Source organism: Zootermopsis nevadensis, unplaced genomic scaffold (genome assembly GCF_977971745.1).
Source record: "Zootermopsis nevadensis isolate Lab colony 2312 unplaced genomic scaffold, Znev_1.0 Znev_ptg000005l, whole genome shotgun sequence".
Taxonomy (NCBI): domain Eukaryota; kingdom Metazoa; phylum Arthropoda; class Insecta; order Blattodea; family Termopsidae; genus Zootermopsis; species Zootermopsis nevadensis.
Window position 1 is genome coordinate 1,438,116 of NW_028259137.1, and position 24,123 is coordinate 1,462,238.

At 42.1% G+C, this 24,123-nt stretch overlaps 2 protein-coding genes across 8 annotated transcripts in view; one reads left to right on the top strand and one right to left on the bottom strand.

Moving 5' to 3' along the window:
• LOC110835430 (uncharacterized) overlaps nucleotides 1-24,123 on the top strand; it is a 126,217-nt gene that overhangs the window by 45,203 nt on the left and 56,891 nt on the right. The window lies entirely within an intron of this gene.
• On the bottom strand, nucleotides 6,916-9,887 carry LOC110835432 (lysozyme-like). The gene is made up of 4 exons (XM_087343171.1): nucleotides 9,845-9,887; nucleotides 8,657-8,748; nucleotides 7,724-7,787; nucleotides 6,916-7,071 (listed from the first exon to the last, which is right to left on the bottom strand). The coding sequence occupies exons 1-4, from the start codon at nucleotides 9,885-9,887 to the stop codon at nucleotides 6,986-6,988; spliced, it is 285 nt and encodes a 94-aa protein (XP_087199297.1). The 3' UTR covers nucleotides 6,916-6,985.

Here is a 24,123-nt window from a genome sequence, read left to right on the forward strand (position 1 = left end):
CAAAGTAAATATCTGCCTGAGTCATTCATAGCTGTCTGATTCCTTGACTTCAAGTCTTCAATAATTCATATCGATTTTAAATTCGAACTGGTGAAGACTTCAGTCTAACACGAAGCTAGAAGTAGATTCAAAAGCGACTTTATTAAACGATTATTCGCTAGTATTTATATATTCCACACAGAATTCTGTCGCTAATAATGTTTCTTTTTTGTTACGAATTTGATTATTCTGAATCAATTTGTCTTTCAAGGCACAAGGATCAAACCTCTGTCGGGTTACCAGGGAATGTACAGATAGTATCCATAAAAGAACTAAGACCATATTCTCGTAAATCGTTCCTTATTCGTCATTCGACGCTGTGTGATCTACGAAGAAGAAAAGTTTTTATTAAATGTGGTAAGAATTGTCCTATAGACGCTTGAAGAATAGACATTATACCTTGTGATATAGATGTGCATAATTGTTTACTTAATTTTTTAATAGTTTTCATGTCATTAACTTTTAAGATAGTAAAATCAATGTTACAGTTCTTTGACATCATCAAATATAACATAATCAAGGCTTGGGTCTCAAGACCTGTTCCTTCAAAGGTCAAGGTGTTCTTGGTCTGTCCATCTACTTCTAGGTCTTCCTCTGTCCCATCGTCCTCGAGGGCTAATTTCGTTAGGTGACTGTCCATGTGTTTCAGGCGATGTAACCAGTTATTCTGATAAGATTTTATGTCTTCTAATATGTTCCTCGCTTATAATCTATCAGGGATGTCAGAGGTTCAGTATTTTAATGCCTTCTAATTGTTCCAGTTATTTTCTTCTATCTTTGTGATTTGATATCTTTGCCTTCAACCGACCACGGTGGTCTAGCGGTTAGAACGCTGGCCTTGTGATCCTGGGGTCTCGGGTTCGATTCCCGGCGGTGCCCGAATTTATAACTTGTGTTGGGCAAGGCCGTGGTCTTGGCAACACGGAGTTTTCCTCCGTGGCATCAAAACAATTACTCCATTCACACACAGAAGAAGGCAATGGCAAACCACTTCTGGATCATCTGCCAAGAACGTATATGAACAGGTCGCAGTCCGAGAAAAGGATGGAAGGATCCTGTTCATATGGACCTGTCGTCAGACAGAACACTAAATAAATAAATGATGGCCATGGTGGTCTAGCGGTCAGAACGCTGGCCTTGTAATCCTGGGGTCTCGGGTTCGATTCCCGGCGGTGCCCGAATTTATAACTTGTGTTGGGCAAGGCCGTGGTCTAGGCAACACGGAGTTTTCCTCCGGGGGCTTCCCCGGTTTCTCCGTGGCATCCCAACAATTACTCCATTCACACACAGAAGAAGGCAATGGCAAACCACTTCTGGATCATCTGCCAAGAACGTATATGAACAGGTCCCAGTCCGAGAAAAGGATGGAAGGATCCTGTTCATATGGACCTGTCGTCAGACAGAACACTAAATAAATAAATGATGGCCATGGTGGTCTAGCGGTCAGAACGCTGGCCTTGTAATCCTGGGGTCTCGGGTTCGATTCCCGGCGGTGCCCGAATTTATAACTTGTGTTGGGCAAGGCCGTGGTCTAGGCAACACGGAGTTTTCCTCCGGGGGCTTCCCCGGTTTCTCCGTGGCATCCCAACAATTACTCCATTCACACACAGAAGAAGGCAATGGCAAACCACTTCTGGATCATCTGCCAAGAACGTATGTGAACAGGTCCCAGTCCGAGAAAAGGATGGAAGGATCCTGTTCATATGGACCTGTCGTCAGACAGAACACTAAATAAATAAATGATGGCCACGGTGGTCTAGCGGTTAGAACGCTGGCCTTGTAATCCTGGGGGTCTCGGGTTCGATTCCCGGCGGTGCCCGAATTTATAACTTGTGTTGGGCAAGGCCGTGGTCTAGGCAACACGGAGTTTTCCTCCGGGGACTTCCCCGGTTTCTCCGTGGCATCCCAACAATTACTCCATTCACACACAGAAGAAGGCAATGGCAAACCACTTCTGGATCATCTGCCAAGAACGTATATGAACAGGTCCCAGTCCGAGAAAAGGATGGAAGGATCCTGTTCATATGGACCTGTCGTCAGACAGAACACTAAATAAAATAAATGAAATCTATGCCTTCATCCTCGTTTCATTTTTGATTTAGCCGACAGTTAAAATTAGGAACGTATTCTATAATTTTGCCCTAAATTCCTGTCTTAGCCCTTTGTACGTTTTATTTTGAAAGGGTATATTTTCATATATTTCTTAGCAGTTCCGTTTAATTCATTGGCTGACTTTTGTAGTTAAACTTTAGATTTTCCTGTTATGACTTTATCATCAGCGCGTAACGTTGAATTGTTTCCCCCGAGAGCCAATTAGGTGCCATTTTAAGAGGATTACTTCTGTTCTCTTATGATTTTATTAACATACGTGTTAAATCTGTCGATAGTACTGATTTGTCTGTCATTATATCTTATGCTTATCTTAAGAGTTTTGATGTAATCGCTGTATTGCCTTTAAGATTTGTTCTGGTATGTCTTGGTCGCTTAAAATCTATCATCGTATTTCTCGGTTTAGACTGTCATTGGTTTTCCATTAAATTCTCTACTTTTTACAAAATCTGCTGTAATGTAAATATAACATCCGTAGTGGTCCCTTCTCTTTGGAAACCGAACTGTTCTTAGTCTGGAATAAATTAACTTCGTCTGTTAAGAATAGTTTTTATATATCTGCGTATAACTTGCAGTGGACGATAGTGTAATTCTCGTGTAATTGTTGCAATTATGATTTTGGGCCTTTCTTGTTTGTACTGATTACAATTTTTGTTTCCCAGGTTTGGGTATTTTGTGATTGTGTCATATTTTATTAAATTAATATAGCAGTTTACCTTTTAATGGGGCGCCATCGTGTTTAGAAAGTTCTGCATTTAGTGGGGGGGGGGGGGGGGGCTTTCTATATTTAGTTTTTTCTTAGTACCAGATCTCGTTCTTGAATTATGTCCTCGTCGCAGTCAACTGTTTCTTCGACTCTCCCCTATTTAATGTCAGGGTTCGGCCACGTGGGCTGACATGTAGCTCGAATTTAAAAATAAGATATGCGCACAGAAATTCGGTGTGGAAACCTTTTTGAAGCTAACCACACAGGATGACCGAGGAAAGGGGATATATATATATATATATATATATATATACATACACATATACGAGGTGCGATCGGAAAGTTTCAAGACTGTGTCAATAGAAGGCGAACCGGATGTAGTACGAGCTTCTGCCGCTAGGGGGTGCGGCCTACATTCATAGTGAATCAGTGTGCCAGCCGGCATCATCGATTTAGCATTTGTTTCTTAGTTACGGGCGTTTTGGTAGTGCATTACACCGACCCTCCTGCGATTTCGGAATGGCGTGTGCATCAAATTTTGCCAAAGACTCGCCAAAACGGCTACGGAAACCTATGAAATGCTAAAGCAAGCATTTGGGGAGTCCGCAATGGGTCGTGCACAAACTTTTGTGTGGCATTCACGTTTTAAAAATGGCCGAACCTCTGTCGATGATGACGAGCGTTCTGGACGACCATCTTCGAGCACAACGCCCGAAAATGTTACGAAGATCGACGTCGTACCATCAACGACTTGTGCGACATTGTTGGGATAGGCTATGGGACCTGTCAGCTGATTCTAAAGGAAGAACTCCACATGCGACGCATCCTATCTGAGGACCAGAAGCAGAATCGACTTCTGGTTTGTCAGGAGCTCAAAGATCTTGCAAGAACCGACCCCAACTTCCTTTCTAAGCTCCGTGTGACTTCTTCCTCTTCCCAAAGATGAAAATTCAGCTAAAGGGAAGGAGATTTGAGACGATAGAAGAGATTCAGGCAGAATCGCAGATGGTGCTTGACAGGCTGACAAAGAATGATTTCCAGGGATGCTTCCAGGCTTGGCAGCGGCGCTTGGATCGTTGTGTTCACTCCCAGGGGAACTACTTCGAGGGTGATGGATGAATTTAATACCTGAGATAAGTGTACGGGTTTTTATAGGCGCAGTCTTGAAACTTTCCGATCGCACCTCGCATAATGAAACAGGTCTTAAAATAGCTCTTATGGTGAAATGATTCAATTGACTCGGGATATGTTCAATGGTAATGTTATGAATAATGGTTGAGAATTAAATTTTTAAGCAGAATAAACAATTTATTTCAAGAAAGATGTGTACTATCTCGTAATGAAGAAATATAATGCATCGCGTAGTGAAGATTACGAAAGCTGTCGATGTTCATAACCGCGCAAATAGTTGTGAAACAAGTGGAAGACAATTTTGAAAAGAAAATTCTCTTAGAAAGAAACTTTAGTTGAGTGTGCCTCGTGTTCAGTAACACATTGCTTAGGAGAATGTTTTGATCTTAGGGAGATGAAATACCACGTGGGTATATGTAATGAAAGTTTTTTCGGTTTGTATTCTTCGCTAAAATTTATAGAATAGTCAGGTAAAGGAGAATCAGAAATATATTGGAAGTATTACTTAGGATGAAATATCACATTGGAGACATACGAATATACGAGAGGATAATATTAAAGTTTGCTTTGAAGAAATGATTTCTGAAACTGTAGTTCGGATGGATTTAGATTAAACTTGTTTTATTGACGATTTGTACTAAATGCTGTTGGACTAATATAATTTTGGTGCTTCGTGTTAGGTGTAACCATTGCTTTATATGAATCTGAAACGTAAATTAAACAAATAACAAAACTGTTTCCTGTGAAAAGATATTCCACGAAAACTTAAAACCCCGGAATGCATAACTACAAAAAGCATTTCGTAAAGTTTGGATCTAATTAAAATCTTCAAGTTGATTACAACAATTTATGTACATTTAATACGATTAATTCTACAACAGTAGATTCATATTTGCGGTATTAAAGTATGATAACTAATGATGAACTGCAGAACATTAAACAAAGAAGTTAAAATAATTAGGCTTTCTCAATTAGTTTTTCCATGGTAATATTTTATGTGTCGGATACATAAATGGGAAATCCTAATAGACATAATACAAATGAGTGTCACATTATACTCATTGCGCCAAGTGTCTGAATCCCTCATTTCCTCGTCTCTCCTGACTGGATATTTTTAATGTTCGTATTTTGTGAATTAATAATATTATATACGTGACTATCGTATTCAGTCAACTACTCGTGACATGCGATTTGATATTGTCATTAATAATTGATACAATCATCCCATGGACTCAGTTGCTTACATAAATAAGACACGTAACAGAATTCAATAGAGCAAAAGTTGTATGCTTCGTACTTGAAAAAAATTGTCACATCTATTCGTCCATTTTATGTTAACACGATTATAATTTGCTATAAATTAATTGAAGACTAATCTTCTCACTGCTACACGTTGTCTTGTAAACTTTGCCAGGAGATGAATTTGTTTATACGAAGACATTTAATTATTCCCTGAAGGTCGTAGCACGTTTGCCATCTTATATTGGAATTAAAGTAAAACCCGATTCTACTCTTGCGATAGACATTGTGTTTGTGTATACAGTGATCCATTTAAGATTGTACACAAGCAGCAAGTATTTTGTCCTGCCAATCTGTAGGAATCTGAGTGACAATACTCATGTCAGTTTGAGGTCACAGACAGGCCAGTGTCATGTCAAGGTTACGACAATATCAGTCCAGGGGTTTGCCGGATAGAGGAGTTTTAAGTTTTCAAGGTCATTCGGAAATAAGTTTTTCAAAGGCATATTTTTGCCGATTTCTTGGAATCAGAGTGTTAATACTCATGTCAGTTTGAGGTCACAGACAGGCCAGTGTCATGTCAAGGTCACGACAATATCAGTCCGGGGGTTAGCCGGATAGAGGAGTTTTAAGTTTTCTGGGTCATTCGGAAATAAGTTTTTCAAAGGAATATTTTTGCCGATTTGTTGGAATCTGAGTGACAAAACTCATGTCAGTTTGAGGTAACAGACAGGCCAGTGTCATGTCAAGGTTACGACAATATCAGTCCGAAGGTTTGCCGGATAGAGGAGTTTTAAGTTTTCAAGGTCATTCGGAAATAAGTTTTTCAAAGGCATATTTTTGCCGATTTGTTGGAATCTGAGTGTCAATACTCATGTCAGTTTGAGGTCACAGACAGGCCAGTGTCATGTCAAGGTCACGACAATATCAGTCCCGGGGTTTGCCAGATAGAGGAGTTTTAAGTTTTCAAGGTCATTCGGAAATAAGTTTTTCAAAGGCATATTTTTGCCGATTTGTTGGAATCTGAGTGTCAATACTCATGTCAGTTTTATGTCACAGACATGCCAGTGTCATGTGAAGTTCATCACAATATCAGACCGAGTGTTTACCGAATAGGGGGCTTTGAAATTTTCAAGGTATTTCGTCAGTCATTTTTTTCAAACGCGTATTTGTGCCGATCTGTATGAAACTGGATGAACATATTCATGTCGGTTTGAGGTCATGGACAGGTCAACTTCACTTGAAGATCACGACAAGATGAGTCCAAGGTTTTGAGGTAAATAGGCCTTTAAATTTTCCAAGCTCACGTCATTAAAAACATTTCTCACGCTTATATCTAACTGCATTATTATGTGTGACCATACTCATGTTGTTTTGAACCACTCTCCCGTTTTCCTACGTAAACGATGAAATGCTAGCGGAGCGTGGAACTTTTGCAACATGGAAATATTAGAATGGCTGTTTGTGTGTCCCTGTCGTTTGGTAAAACCTAGGTTTGTCTGGTAAATCCTAGATTTCACCAATATTCGGTCTTTTACGGTAACATATATAAATAATATAGCTGCCTTTTGTATGTATCATCAGAACCATTAAATGTTCTTAAACGGACATTAGATATGGTGGTAGATAATGTTAACAATAACTGCCAAGGAATGTAAATTCATTGTCTGTTTTAATTATTCAAATCTGATTACAATAAATTCATCCAAACGTTCACATCCTAAGACTCCTTTGTGAAGTCCATCGCGGCCGTCTGTTTACTCAGCAGGGGGTGACGTCAGGTAGAATTTTACCTTTGAACTTGTTTTTCCAGCCGTTCCATGCCTCAAAACGATGGATACTTTGTTCTAATTAGTTATAAAGAGGCTATCTTATGTCTTTTAATATATCCCCTGTATTAAACTACTACTTAGACTAGTGTTTCTCGATATTTTTAAGATCTGTGACCACATTTTATCTCTTTTTCTCGACTCCGGGGCGCCATTTTATGAATAAAGGCAGGGCATTGAAAATTAATGACAGCTTATATACAATACTACATACGTAGGCCACTTTTGCAAGAATTCCACGAATTATTTATGACTTTTAAAATATCTGATATCGTATTTTTGTTAATTATTTATTTTAAAATTAAATGTTTAATTTACGCAGTAAAAATTATTTCATTATACAGAAAATTACTCGGCTGTTTGAGGCCTTCACAGAAAACAGTGTTTTGCAGGTTGACGACCCCTGTAGTCGATGATTCTAAGGGTAGCTTAGTCAGTATAGTGACTGAACGACGGGGGTTGGTACACTGACTGGGACAGAGGATTTTTACTCTAGCCTCTGCGTCCAGAGGGTACAGGATCCCCTTCCCGGGCTTAAAGCGCTGCCGGGGAGGTGACTCTGACCACTCACTCCCATCTAGTGCCGAGGTTAAGAATGAGTAGGAGCTATACCGCTCTCCCCCCAAGCGCCTATATGGCGTGCGGTGGAACAGATTTGGCTTTTATTTACCTCTGCAGGGGATATTGCAGACTCCTGCCGGACCATTGACGCCACACCAAAACCTGCTGTTGATCTGTGTGCAAAGGGAACGAGAAGGGTTGTTAACGGCCACGTTTAGAAGCTCAAGGACGTTTAATTTAAATTAAAAGAATAATATAGATGATTAGTGCTCACGTCTGTTTCGCATTAAATTACCGCCTCCATAGGACGTGATCGAAGTTTGTTCTGCGGACATATCTCTACATAAGTAGTCTATTTGTTACAAAACATTATTTATTAAGTCTGATAATTAATATTCAAATAGTTAAGTCAGTAAAGGGATTGGCTACTGGCTGAATGGTTAGAGTTTATTTCACTTTAGGGCCGTTGATATTTTATGTAGATGGCTGTTTTCAGGGTTGTAGCGCCGTGTAGCATAGTAGAAGTTTATAAACGTTTCGGAGGTCCTTCCTGCCACCATCATCATGGCGTCATGATAATGGATGAAAAGTTGACAGATTTCTACTAGACTCTTGACTTGTGATTTTTATTGTATTTATCGGTCTGTGGATGCAAATACTGATATAGTACCTTAAATTAGGCTGTGGCTACTTTTTGTTTGTCTTTCTATTTTGTTATTTAATGAATTTTCATAATTTTATGCCATAAAATTTGAGAAATTCTGTCTTAATATGCAGGCTGACAGCTGAATAATCAGATGTGTTTGCAAGTGACTGAAATTCATTGGTGCTACATTAATCAAGTCCGGTAGAGGCATAATATTAAGTCATGTACAAATAAGATTGTTTAATTCTTAATAGTTAATACCTTTCTAAAATTTCAATTTTGGGGCTACATAAAGACGCACGCATAAACCCTTGCCCCGAGCTAGAATCGACCCCCTGACTTCTGCGTTCGTGTGGTTCAAGGCCATAACTGAAACTGCTCTGATGTTAGACTGACCTGGAAGAGACTATAATCGTAACTCCCGTTCTCGTTGGGTCCTCCTATGGTTGCGGTATTTCCGGAGCTCTCGCTGATTATAAGGCATACCCCTGTGGACACGTGTACAGTAAGGAACAATTAGAAGACTTTCGCTATGACTGGGGAGTCCCTCAGTATTGTATTACATTGAGTTTTTTAGACAGCGCAACCGTGAAGCAAACTCTGACTGTTATGGGGCCGCCCAACGTGGCGGGAGAAGAGTCCGAGAGGCTTGAAAAAGCACACCCTGTATTAACTTTGTACGAGGTGCGATCGGAAAGTTTCAAGACTGTGTCAATAGAGGGCGAACCGGATGTAGTACAAGCTTCTGCCGCTAGGGAGTGCGGCCTACATTCATAGTGAATCAGTGTGCCAGCCGGCATCATCGAATTAGCATTTGTTTCTTAGTTACGGGCGTTTTGGTAGTGCATTACACCGACCCTCCTGCGATTTCGGAATGGCGTGTGCATCAAATTTTGCCAAAGACTCGCCAAAATGGCTACGGAAACCTATGAAATGCTAAAGCAAGCATTTGGGGAGTCCGCAATGGGTCGTGCACAAACTTTTGTGTGGCATTCACGTTTTAAAAATGGCCGAACCTCTGTCTATAATGACGAGCGTTCTGGACGACCATCTTCGAGCACAACGCCTGAAAATGTTACGAAGATTCGGCAGGCCATTCACGAAGATCGACGTCGTACCATCAACGACTTGTGCGACATTGTTGGGATAGGCTATGGGACCTGTCAGCTGATTCTAAAGGAAGAATTCCACATGCGACGCATCGCAGTCAAATTTGTGCCAAGGCTCCTGTCTGAGGACCAGAAGCAGAATCGACTTCTCGTTTGTCAGGAGCTCAAAGATCTTGTAAGAACCGACCCCAACTTCCTTTCTAAGCTCCGTGTGACTTCTTCCTCTTCCCAAAGATGAAAATTCAGCTAAAGGGAAGGAGATTTGAGACGATAGAAGAGATTCAGGCAGAATCACAGATGGTGCTTGACAGGCTGACAAAGAAAGATTTCCAGGGATGCTTCCAGGCTTGGCAGCGGCGCTGGGATCGTTGTGTTCACTCCCAGGGGAACTACTTCGAGGGTGATGGATGAATTTAATACCTGAGATAAGTGTACGGGTTTTTATACGCGCAGTCTGGAAACTTTCCGATCGCACCTCGTATTTCAATGGATAACACTGGTATTCGCAGCTGAAACATTATGCAGATTTCTTACTTCTGTTTTCATTCCCACGTTTTCAAAACTATGTCTCCGAGGGTCTGTTTTGTTTGCGTGTTCGTAACGATAATTTGAACAGTGCGCATGTTAGCCTCGTCACTCGACACTCGCTGAACGGTTTTTTTTTATGGAATGTAATTTTTGGAAGTTTTGCTGTAATTTATCGATACATTTTCCAATTTTGGTTAAAATCGGTTAAAACAGCTGAAAGTGTACATGAAGATCTTCAAGAATCTCTTCGAACATGACAATCTGCAGTGTTCTGTTACAGTAGCCATTTTTAACCGGGCTGTCGGTTTCCTAGGGATACGTGACCCTACCACGAGGGTAAAGCAACGTGAAGCTTACTACTCCCCAGAGTGTGTAGAGCTTTACCTCCATTTGAGTCCGACGTCTTAATGTCACGTGTAGCCTGAACTTATGGGTAGATATCAATAGTTCCGAAGAACACACTGTCTCCATCTTTGGGGCTGAAACGTGGGTATATCCGCACTGCGTTGTAGCCCTGGAGAACAACGTCGAAGTATTCAGATCTCAAGACAATGAACTCCAGTGGGCAGAGCCGATCTCCTGGAATTCTTGTTTATCAAGTTGGCAAAGCTGCAATAATCCTTGGAATTGAATTGAAAAATTACTTTAGAGCTTGTCTGTAGTTGAATGTTCAGCTGTTGTGAAGGACGTTAATAAATGAATTGAATTTTATAATTGTTATGTTCACGAGGAAGTTAGGAGGAGATTAAATTCTGGAAATGCTTGCTACTTCTCAGTTCAAAATATTTTGGCCTCCCGTCTGATTTCTAAGAACCTGAAAATTAAAGTATACAAAACAATAATCTTTCCTGTTGTTTTGTATGGGTGCGAAACATGGTCTCTCACTCAGAGGGAGGAACACAGATTGCAGGTGTTTGAGAATCGGGTGTTGAGGAGGATATTTGGGCCTAGGAGAGAAGACGATGGGGTACGGAGAAAACTGCATAATGACGAACTTAAAAATCTGTACTCCTCCCCCAGTAATGTCAGGGTGATTAAGTCAAGAAGAATGAGATGGGCGGGACATGTAGCGCGCATGGATGGGACAAGAGGTGTGCACCGGGTATTGGTTGGGAAGCCAGAGGGGAAGAGACCTCTGGGGAGACCTAGACGTAGATGGGAGGATAATCTCAGGCGGGATCTATGGGAGATAGGAGTTGAAGGAGACTGGATTTTGTTGGCCCAGGACAGGGTCCGGTGGAGGGCTTTGGTTAATTCGGTGATGAACCTTCGGGTTCCCTAAGCCATACGATATAGTTAGTTAAATGTCGTTATGTCCTTGTTATATTTGAGCCGATCTTGTAATTAGCCAGTAGAGAATTGATCCGCACTCAAATAATTTATTATTATTTCCATTATGCATATTTGTGCAGAGATACGTAATTTGATTTCATTCCGTCTTTGTAAACGTAAATTGATTTCGCAGTTTCGTCAAAACGACATTAAGTTTCTTTCACCGAAAGGTAAAAAGTTGGAAGACAGTTACTATTTGGCTTAGAGGTGATCGAATTTTGGGTAGGATTTATTGTGAAACAGTTGCAGTGTGTTATTTGCAGGACAAGCCTAAGTACAAGTTGTCTCTTCGCACGTACCTCAAAGAAAACACAGCACTTTTCCATTTCAAGTAACTACTACTAGCCAGTGCTGTTTAAGGAAATAATTGATATTTATTCTTACAGTCACACGAAATGCAGTTGTATAGATTGTTACAGTACGTAAAGTTTCCACTAGACCGTGTAAGTGTTCAGTGGCTCTTTATTGTTTTGCATGTGTGATCCGAAACAACGATTTGGCAGCTAGGAATCAGGAGACAGTAAGTCCCTTGACAGTGCCATCTCGTGTCGTTCCGTCGAACCTGCGAGACTGGTTGCAACGGCAAATTTCACACGGACTGACCCAGTCAGTAATCTTTGACGGACGATTCAGTGAACTCCCATTTTTTGTAGATGAAGGGTAATTTTGCAGGTAAACGGAATGGTTATTTGTAGTTTGCCTTCATTGTCGGCCATTTTAACTTCTTGCAGCGTTACGAAATGCGCAAACTGACGCAGTGTTGGAAATTAGTGTTTAAACTTCATTGTGATCTCCGCTGATCCTGTTCTGTATAGGTTAAATATTACGTGACAATGAAATCGACATTTTGTAATTGTTCTGAAAAACATGTTACAAAACTTATGGAATCTCAACATGTTATATTAATGCCTACATAATTTGGGCGTGTAAACGTTTTTCAAAGTGTGCATATTTAAAGGAATTTCATATATAGGCCAACTCATTGTTCAAGAATGTGGATTTTCACGGCAGTGAACATGTGAATTGTGGATTTCTGGATTGTGAGACGTTTCGGAGAAACATATCGTTTTCATCTTCAGGATAGCTTTGTTAGCCACTTAAATAACTGCACGGCGTCACTACCAAAAGACAGTCCTCGTATCTTAGTTGTGTCTGCACTGTTTTATTAATTTACAGCAATATGTAACGTATATGCAACAAACGAACTTCAAGACAGTGATAATGCAAAGCCATAAGGCTCATATTCCCATCTCTCCTTCAAACAAATTTATGTTCATTGCTGATACATTTCGTGATTGGGTTGGTTCCACTGAATCCTGTCTACTGTCTGTCTCTCTCTCTTTTACAGACACTAAAATCCGTAATTATCCACGCTATTTTATAATCATATATTTACCAGACTCCACCGAGAAATCATTGTTGAGAAGCTGATAATAGTTAATCTTGTCAAAATCCGTATCTTTTATGGAATCCTATGATTCATTACCGTGTCCAAAATTGCCTGCCAAATGAATCCAGTCCACATTTCTTTGCGATCCACGTTAACATTATCCTTCCATCTACGCTTATGTCTTCCAAGTTGGGCTTTTCCTTTCAGGCTCACAAAGAATCTCAATGTTCGATGTCCTGTGTTTGACGGCTTTGTAAGACTCGTGGGAAGTATTGATTTATTTCATTCGAAAAGACAAGAAGAATAATAAGACCACTTAACAGACGTATAGAATAACAAAACACGACCTAGTTGTTCCGCTACCAGCCGATAGATGTCGTTGAATTACGCAGAGTTTAATCCGTGTGTTTTAGACACGTCATATTCTAAATTACATTTCGCATGGATTTTTTTCGGAGCTCATGTCTACGTTTTATTCTCTGCCCTATTTGAAGAAAATTAATTTCATATCGAAGCTGTGGACTGTATAAATACTTATGTAAGTACAAATATTGATCTTGCATTATTAAAACGTAGAATAGCTTGATATTTTTGCGTATCAATTAGATTACAGAAGTGAATTCAACAATGCGTTAAAATTGTAAACCTTTACGCGAGCCGTGGGACGAATTGTCATTGTCTGTCAACATCGCGTCTTTTCGATGTCCTTCATTTCCCTTTTATTCACACGTGTTTTAGTGAAGCATCAGTTGGAACTACCCAACCGTAACACAGTTCGGATCTGACGACATTTTCTTTTTACAGGAAACAGGAAAAGTGCTTTGATATTTCCGTTCCTTTAGTTATAAATGCTGAGTACTCACAACTGTCAACACGAACCGTGTTTCCGTCTGCTCGTTCAATTGCATTAAATATGGGCTACTCCCTGGGAACTGGTACAGTGTAGCGTGATTAAAAATGTATTCACGTCATCATACAAAGAGATCATTCCAAATTTTAAACCACAACTTTTAAATTATAATATCACTGTTTTATCCAGGTTGTCACGTTCTTTTGTTTTATTGCTATAGGATAAGAAACAGGCGTAGGTAGGAGAATAATATTAAAATGGATTTGGGGAGAAATAGGAATAGACTCTAGCTAAAATAATTTTGAACTTAAGTAAATGTTAGCTATAATTTATAAGTAGACTTATGACTGAGCATACCTTATGTCAAGAAGCTATTCAAAGAATTGTTTAGCCTTTTATGGGACTTGAAGGTTCTTTAACGTAACACTCACTAAGACGTATGATGAGATAAATGAAAATACATAACCTCACATTGTGTTTAAGAGGTAATTATTCCACTTAAGCCCAGAACCCCTTCAGTGACGTCATCCATTCTTCCCCTATAGAGCCAGAAACCCCACCCTCATTCGTAACTTGACTTAATGTTAATAATATTTGGTGGTGGATATAGATGGCGGCATTATTAGGTACAGGCCTAAATATTATCAACTATTCGTTCGCAAAAGTATTAAATATCTAAGTTTCATATTAATGTAAACAGGTGCATAAACGTTTGGTGTGTTTGTATTTAGATATTTAATAGGAGCCAAGGGGGAATAATGTTATGATCTAGTAAGAATTCTGTGATCTAACGTTATAACTGTATTGATATTTCATTACTGATTCATTATCCATTGGAATCAGCTGATGAGATACGTAAAACCAGTGACTAAACAATTATTACTTAAACATCAATCGCCCTGATGATGGAGGCAGTGTGACCTCTGAAACGTTGGTTAACATCGACCAGACTACACAGCGCAACAACCCAGAAGACAGAAATCTTCATACTCATCGCCCTGATGACGGAGGCAGTATGACCTCTGAAACGTTGGTTAACATCGACCAGACTACACAGCGCAATAACCCAGAAGACAGAAATCTTCATACTCATCGCCCTGATGACGGAGGCAGTATGACCTCCGAAACGTTGGTTAACATCGACCAGACTACACAGCGCAACAACCCAGAAGACAGAAATATTCATACTCTGATGACGGAGGCAGTATGACCTCTGAAACGTTGGTTAACATCGACCAGACTACACATCGCAACAACCCAGAAGACAGAAATCTTCATACTCATCGCCCTGATGACGGAGGCAGTATGACCTCTGAAACGTTGGTTAACATCGACCAGACTACACAGCGCAACAACCCAGAAGACAGAAATCTTCATACTCATCGTCCTGATGATGGAGGCAATATGACCTCTGAAACGTTGGTTAACATCGACCAGACTACACAGCGCAACAACCCAGAAGACAGAAATCTTCATACTCTGATGAAGGAGGCAGTATGACCTCTGAAACGTTTGTAAACATCGACCAGACTACACAGCGCAACAACCCAGAAGACAGAAATCTTCATACTCATCGCCCTGATGACGGAGGCAGTATGACCTCCGAAACGTTGGTTAACATCGACCAGACTACACAGCGCAACAACCCAGAAGACAGAAATCGTCATACTCTGATGACGGAGGCAGTATGACCTCTGAAACGTTGGTTAACATCGACCAGACTACACAGCGCAACAACCCAGAAGACAGAAATCTTCATACTCATCGCCCTGATGACGGAGGCAGTATGACCTCCGAAACGTTGGTTAACATCGACCAGACTACACAGCGCAACAACCCAGAAGACAGAAATCTTCATACTCTGATGACGGAGGCAGTATGACCTCTGAAACGTTGGTTAACATCGACCAGACTACACATCGCAACAACCCAGAAGACAGAAATCTTCATACTCATCGCCCTGATGACGGAGGCAGTATGACCTCTGAAACGTTGGTTAACATCGACCAGACTACACAGCGCAACAACCCAGAAGACAGAAATCTTCATACTCATCGTCCTGATGATGGAGGCAATATGACCTCTGAAACGTTGGTTAACATCGACCAGACTACACAGCGCAACAACCCAGAAGACAGAAATCTTCATACTCTGATGAAGGAGGCAGTATGACCTCTGAAACGTTTGTAAACATCGACCAGACTACACAGCGCAACAACCCAGAAGACAGAAATCTTCATACTCATCGCCCTGATGACGGAGGCAGTATGACCTCCGAAACGTTGGTTAACATCGACCAGACTACACAGCGCAACAACCCAGAAGACAGAAATCGTCATACTCTGATGACGGAGGCAGTATGACCTCTGAAACGTTGGTTAACATCGACCAGACTACACATCGCAACAACCCAGAAGACAGAAATCTTCATACTCATCGCCCTGATGACGGAGGCAGTATGACCTCTGAAACGTTGGTTAACATCCACCAGACTACACAGCGCAACAACCCAGAAGACAGAAATCTTCATACTCATCGTCCTGATGATGGAGGCAATATGACCTCTGAAACGTTGGTTAACATCGACCAGACTACACAGCGCAACAACCCAGAAGACAGAAATCTTCATACTCTGATGAAGGAGGCAGTATGACCACTGAAACGTTGGTTAACATCGACCAGACTACACAGCGCAACAACCCAGAAGACAGAAATCTTCATACTCTGATGAAGGAGGCAGTATGACCTCTGAAACGTTGGTTAACATCGACCAGACTACACAGCGCAACAACCCAGAAGACAGAAATCTTCATACTCATCGTCCTGATGACGGAGGCAGTATGACCTCTGAAACGTTGGTTAACATCGACCAGACTACACAGCGCAACAACCCAGAAGACAGAAATCTTCATACTCTGATGACGGAGGCAGTATGACCTCTGAAACGTTGGTAAACATCGACCAGACTACACAGCGCAACAACCCAGTAGACAGAAATCTTCATACTCTGATGACGGAGGCAGTATGACCTCTGAAACGTTGGTAAACATCGACCAGACTACACAGCGCAACAACCCAGAAGACAGAAATCTCCATACTCTGATGACGGAGGCAGTATGACCTATGAAACGTTGGTAAACATCGACCAGACTACACAGCGCAACAACCCAGAAGACAGAAATCTTTATACTCATCGCCCTGATGATGGAGGCAGTATGACCTCTGAAACGTTGGTTGACATCGACCAGACTACACAGCGCAACAACCCAGAAGACAGAAATCTTCATACTCATCGCCCTGATGATGGAGGCAGTATGACCTCTGAAACGTTGGTAAACATCGACCAGACTACACAGCGCAACAACCCAGAAGACAGAAATCTTCATACTCTGATGACGGAGGCAGTATGACCTCTGAAACGTTGGTAAACATCGACCAGACTACACAGCGCAACAACCCAGTAGACAGAAATCTTCATACTCTGATGACGGAGGCAGTATGACCTCTGAAACGTTGGTAAACATCGACCAGACTACACAGCGCAACAACCCAGAAGACAGAAATCTCCATACTCTGATGACGGAGGCAGTATGACCTATGAAACGTTGGTAAACATCGACCAGACTACACAGCGCAACAACCCAGAAGACAGAAATCTTTATACTCATCGCCCTGATGATGGAGGCAGTATGACCTCTGAAACGTTGGTTGACATCGACCAGACTACACAGCGCAACAACCCAGAAGACAGAAATCTTCATACTCATCGCCCTGATGATGGAGGCAGTATGACCTCTGAAACGTTGGTAAACATCGACCAGACTACACAGCGCAACAACCCAGAAGACAGAAATCTTCATACTCTGATGACGGAGGCAGTATGACCTCTGAAACGTTGGTAAACATCGACCAGACTACACAGCGCAACAACCCAGTAGACAGAAATCTTCATACTCTGATGACGGAGGCAGTATGACCTCTGAAACGTTGGTAAACATCGACCAGACTACACAGCGCAACAACCCAGAAGACAGAAATCTCCATACTCTGATGACGGAGGCAGTATGACCTCTGAAACGTTGGTAAACATCGACCAGACTACACAGCGCAACAACCCAGAAGACAGAAATCTTCATACTCTGATGACGGAGGCAGTATGACCTCTGAAACGTTGGTAAACATCGACCAGACTACACAGCGCAACAACCCAGTAGACAGAAATCTTCATACTCTGATGACGGAGGCAGTATGACCTCTGAAACGTTGGTAAACATCGACCAGACTACACAGCGCAACAACCCAGAAGACAGAAATCTTCATACTCTGATGACGGAGGCAGTATGACCTCTGAAACGTTGGTAAACATCGACCAGACTACACAGCGCAACAACCCAGTAGACAGAAATCTTCATACTCTGATGACGGAGGCAGTATGACCTCTGAAACGTTGGTAAACATCGACCAGACTACACAGCGCAACAACCCAGAAGACAGAAATCTCCATACTCTGATGACGGAGGCAGTATGACCTCTGAAACGTTGGTAAACATCGACCAGACTACACAGCGCAACAACCCAGAAGACAGAAATCTTCATACTCTGATGACGGAGGCAGTATGACCTCTGAAACGTTGGTAAACATCGACCAGACTACACAGCGCAACAACCCAGAAGACAGAAATCTTCTTCGCCCTGATGACGGAGGCAGTATGACCTCTGAAACGTTGGTTAACATCGACCAGACTGCACAGCGCAACAACCCAGAAGACAGAAATCTTCATACTCATAGCCCTGATGATGGAGGCAGTATGACCTCTGAAACGTTGGTTAACATCGACCAGACTACACAGCGCAACAACCCAGAAGACAGAAATCTCCATACTCTGATGACGGAGGCAGTATGACCTCTGAAACGTTGGTAAACATCGACCAGACTACACAGCGCAACAACCCAGAAGACAGAAATCTTCATACTCTGATGACGGAGGCAGTATGACCTCTGAAACGTTGGTAAACATCGACCAGACTACACAGCGCAACAACCCAGAAGACAGAAATCTTCTTCGCCCTGATGACGGAGGCAGTATGACCTCTGAAACGTTGGTTAACATCGACCAGACTGCACAGCGCAACAACCCAGAAGACAGAAATCTTCATACTCATAGCCCTGATGATGGAGGCAGTATGACCTCTGAAACGTTGGTTAACATCGACCAGACTACACAGCGCAACAACCCAGAAGACAGAAATCTTCTTCGCCCTGATGACGGAGGCAGTATGACCTCTGAAACGTTGGTTAACATCGACCAGACTGCACAGCGCAACAACCCAGAAGACAGAAATCTTCATACTCATCGCCCTGATGACGGAGGCAGTATGACCTCTGAAACGTTGGTTAACATCGACCAGACTGCACAGCGCAACAACCCAGAAGACAGAAATCTTCATACTCATAGCCCTGATGATGGAGGCAGTATGACCTCTGAAACGTTGGTTAACATCGACCAGACTGCACAGCGCAACAACCCAGAAGACAGAAATCTTCATACTCATAGCCCTGATGATGGAGGCAGTATGACCTCTGAAACGTTGGTTAACATCGACCAGACTACACAGCGCAACAACCCAGAAGACAGAAATCTTCTTCGCCCTGATGACGGAGGCAGTATGACCTCTGAAACGTTGGTTAACATCGACCAGACTGCACAGCGCAACAACCCAGAAGACAGAAATCTTCATACTCATCGCCCTGATGATGGAGGCAGTATGACCTCTGAAACGTTGGTTAACATCGACCAGACTACACAGCGCAACAACCCAGAAGACAGAAATCTTCTTCGCCCTGATGACGGAGGCAGTATGACCTCTGAAACGTTGGTTAACATCGACCAGACTGCACAGCGCAACAACCCAGAAGACAGAAATCTTCATACTCATAGCCCTGATGATGGAGGCAGTATGACCTCTGAAACGTTGGTTAACATCGACCAGACTACACAGCGCAACAACCCAGAAGACAGAAATCTTCTTCGCCCTGATGACGGAGGCAGTATGACCTCTGAAACGTTGGTTAACATCGACCAGACTGCACAGCGCAACAACCCAGAAGACAGAAATCTTCATACTCATCGCCCTGATGACGGAGGCAGTATGACCTCTGAAACGTTGGTTAACATCGACCAGACTACACAGCGCAACAACCCAGAAGACAGAAATCTTCTTCGCCCTGATGACGGAGGCAGTATGACCTCTGAAACGTTGGTTAACATCGACCAGACTGCACAGCGCAACAACCCAGAAGACAGAAATCTTCATACTCATCGCCCTGATGATGGAGGCAGTATGACCTCTGAAACGTTGGTTAACATCGACCAGACTACACAGCGCAACAACCCAGAAGACAGAAATCTTCTTCGCCCTGATGACGGAGGCAGTATGACCTCTGAAACGTTGGTTAACATCGACCAGACTGCACAGCGCAACAACCCAGAAGACAGAAATCTTCATACTCATCGCCCTGATGATGGAGGCAGTATGACCTCTGAAACGTTGGTTAACATCGACCAGACTACACAGCGCAACAACCCAGAAGACAGAAATCTTCTTCGCCCTGATGACGGAGGCAGTATGACCTCTGAAACGTTGGTTAACATCGACCAGACTGCACAGCGCAACAACCCAGAAGACAGAAATCTTCATACTCATAGCCCTGATGATGGAGGCAGTATGACCTCTGAAACGTTGGTTAACATCGACCAGACTACACAGCGCAACAACCCAGAAGACAGAAATCTTCTTCGCCCTGATGACGGAGGCAGTATGACCTCTGAAACGTTGGTTAACATCGACCAGACTGCACAGCGCAACAACCCAGAAGACAGAAATCTTCATACTCATCGCCCTGATGACGGAGGCAGTATGACCTCTGAAACGTTGGTTAACATCGACCAGACTGCACAGCGCAACAACCCAGAAGACAGAAATCTTCATACTCATAGCCCTGATGATGGAGGCAGTATGACCTCTGAAACGTTGGTTAACATCGACCAGACTGCACAGCGCAACAACCCAGAAGACAGAAATCTTCATACTCATAGCCCTGATGATGGAGGCAGTATGACCTCTGAAACGTTGGTTAACATCGACCAGACTACACAGCGCAACAACCCAGAAGACAGAAATCTTATTACTCATCGCCCTGATGATGGAGGCAGTATGACCTCTGAAACGTTGGTTAACATCGACCAGACTACACAGCGCAACAACCCAGAAGACAGAAATCTTCATACTCATAGCCCTGATGATGGAGGCAGTATGACCTCTGAAACGTTGGTAAACATCGACCAGACTACACAGCGCAACAACCCAGAAGACAGAAATCTCCATACTCTGATGACGGAGGCAGTATGACCTCTGAAACGTTGGTAAACATCGACCAGACTACACAGCGCAACAACCCAGAAGACAGAAATCTTCATACTCATAGCCCTGATGATGGAGGCAGTATGACCTCTGAAACGTTGGTAAACATCGACCAGACTACACAGCGCAACAACCCAGAAGACAGAAATCTCCATACTCTGATGACGGAGGCAGTATGACCTCTGAAACGTTGGTAAACATCGACCAGACTACACAGCGCAACAACCCAGAAGACAGAAATCTTCATACTCTGATGACGGAGGCAGTATGACCTCTGAAACGTTGGTAAACATCGACCAGACTACACAGCGCAACAACCCAGAAGACAGAAATCTCCATACTCTGATGACGGAGGCAGTATGACCTCTGAAACGTTGGTTAACATCGACCAGACTACACAGCGCAACAACCCAGAAGACAGAAATCTTCTTCGCCCTGATGACGGAGGCAGTATGACCTCTGAAACGTTGGTTAACATCGACCAGACTACACAGCGCAACAACCCAGAAGACAGAAATCTCCATACTCTGATGACGGAGGCAGTATGACCTCTGAAACGTTGGTTAACATCGACCAGACTACACAGCGCAACAACCCAGAAGACAGAAATCTTCTTCGCCCTGATGACGGAGGCAGTATGACCTCTGAAACGTTGGTTAACATCGACCAGACTACACAGCGCAACAACCCAGAAGACAGAAATCTCCATACTCTGATGACGGAGGCAGTATGACCTCTGAAACGTTGGTTAACATCGACCAGACTACACAGCGCAACAACCCAGAAGACAGAAATCTTCTTCGCCCTGATGACGGAGGCAGTATGACCTCTGAAACGTTGGTTAACATCGACCAGACTACACAGCGCAACAATCCAGAAGACAGAAATCTTCGTGTTACACTTAAGTCCGTAACTAAATTAACTTTGTGGTCATCGTATTTTAATGGTTCTGAAATCGACCACGGCTTGAATTATGCCAGTAGCCACTTTTCTAGAACAGTTATGCATTTCAAAGTTTCACGTGGACCAGAATAACTTTCTTCTGGACATAATTTTTCCTGTGGTACCGAATTAATTTTCGGTGGAAGATTTTATACCTTGCGTAGTGTCCGAGTGGTTGGCACCATTGCTTCGTATTCGGGATGTCCAGGGTTTAAGTCTCGGTCCTGAGACCGGCTACATTGACTGAGTGTTTCGTGGGTTTCCTCAGTCCTTCTATTCCGGGATAGCACCTTAAATTAGGCTATTACCTCCTCCTTCCCAATTCATTATTTATTTTCATCCTCTCATTCGACGTTTTAGACGTCCAGCACTCCAGGTATTAACAAGTAACTCATTGCAGTATTTTTTTTCGAAATTTTAATAGTTACTGGTTAAGATATGTTCTACTTTTATGAATCGCTCATTTGTAATATCCTGTTCACAAAAACAGGACCACTGTGAGGCATTTCAGTCTAGCTCAGTCCTATAACCCTACCTATATAAAACATTTTATAAATGTTACCCTCCTATCTACAACTAGGTCTTCCCACGTAGTGTCTTCCATTGATGATGCTTTGTGCATATCCAACCTCCCCCTTACGTGTTACACGTTCACACAATCACAACCCGTGTTTTAATCGCTGTAATAATATTAGTTAAAAATACAACTCGTAAAATGATTATGATATATTCATGGGTTTTCACAGCACATTTTGTCACAGTGACCAGTGAAACAGCTGAGTTATTTCATATAAAATATTACCGAAATTCGTAATTCAGTGTTTATATATCGTGGTTCCTATTTCGGAATGTCCCAGATTCAAATCTCGGCCCGCAGACAGGCTCTACTGAGTTTTTATCGTTGTTTTACTCAGTACCTCCAATATATGATGGAATAGTATCTTAAATTAGGCCACGACCACTTTCTTACACATTCTATTTCGTTACTGCCATCCTCTCGTCCGGGCCTGTAGAGTCTAGATGCTGAAAAGTCATTAAATAAATTATAAATACAAAATATTGACGTTTATGCAAAAATATTTAATGTCTTTTAAATTTAGTATAGAAGAAACGTCTCAGAAATATAGTTTAGGAATGAAGATTTCTTGAAATTAGTCGAATGTTAACGTTTAGAATTCAACCAACCAACCAACCAACCACATGGTCTGTCAGTATAATTATTCTGCTAAATTTTAACACGTGAATGCTGTAACACTTAGTCGTCTTTACTGCCACCCCCACTCTTGGCGCCACCGTAGCCCTGTTTGCATTTGTCGCCGCCGGGGTCGCCACTGCATGAATATGGTTCCAACTTTTAAAACAGGGCAATTTAGATGTGAGATAGGAAAAACACCCAAATCTCTTTGTAGTACACGAACTACAAAATGTTGCACCTAGAACTCAGAACCTGATGTACACTACAGCTTTCAACAAATAACAGTCTTCACAAGAAGCCATTACTAAAAGTTAACAACTTAGGTTGTGAATGTAGATGGCATGGTGACCGGTTACAGCAATGAGACGTATTCCGTCATATAGGTTCGCTATTGCTGTATATAACATATTTAGATTTTGAGATTTTTTTGTTGTAAAAACGTAATCTCTTTTGAGAAAACTTTCTGTGTGTTGAAAAGTGTTTGGGATGTTTGTTTTATTGTAAATTTGTTTTAATTTCTGATATTGGTATTTGCCTGTCGTGCTCCCTTTCGCTGTAGAGAAGCATCTCAATGTAATAACTTAATTTTAATTGGAAAATGAATTATTATTATCGTCAACTTCTGTACGTCTAAATCAGTGATTTATTCTTGGCTACGTGATCGGAAATCCCAGCTCGCGGTCTGCTGTGCTGGAAAGCCAATGGCATTTTAGGTACCAAGCGATTAAGGTCTTATGAAACTGTGGAACGTCCTTGGCTACTGCACGTAAACGTGAACATCAGCTTGATTTCATAAAGGCAGAACATCGAGTGAATGATGTCTTCTGCCAACGTTTCGAGAACAATATCTGCTCTCTCATCCTCAGGGCTGTTGGGTAACGTACACAGAGAATCAAATTTGAGAGTATATAAAAGTGTTATCAGCCTCATTAAGATCTGTTCAACTCAAACTATAGCAGACGTTGGAAACCGCTCATAAGGGCTACTATCGGATGACAGAGGGGAAAGAGGGGAGATTGGCCGAGCAGACATCTTGCGCATGCGCGTATATCGAATTTCTAGCAGGGCTATTCTCCTGGTCTGTCGACTGTACGT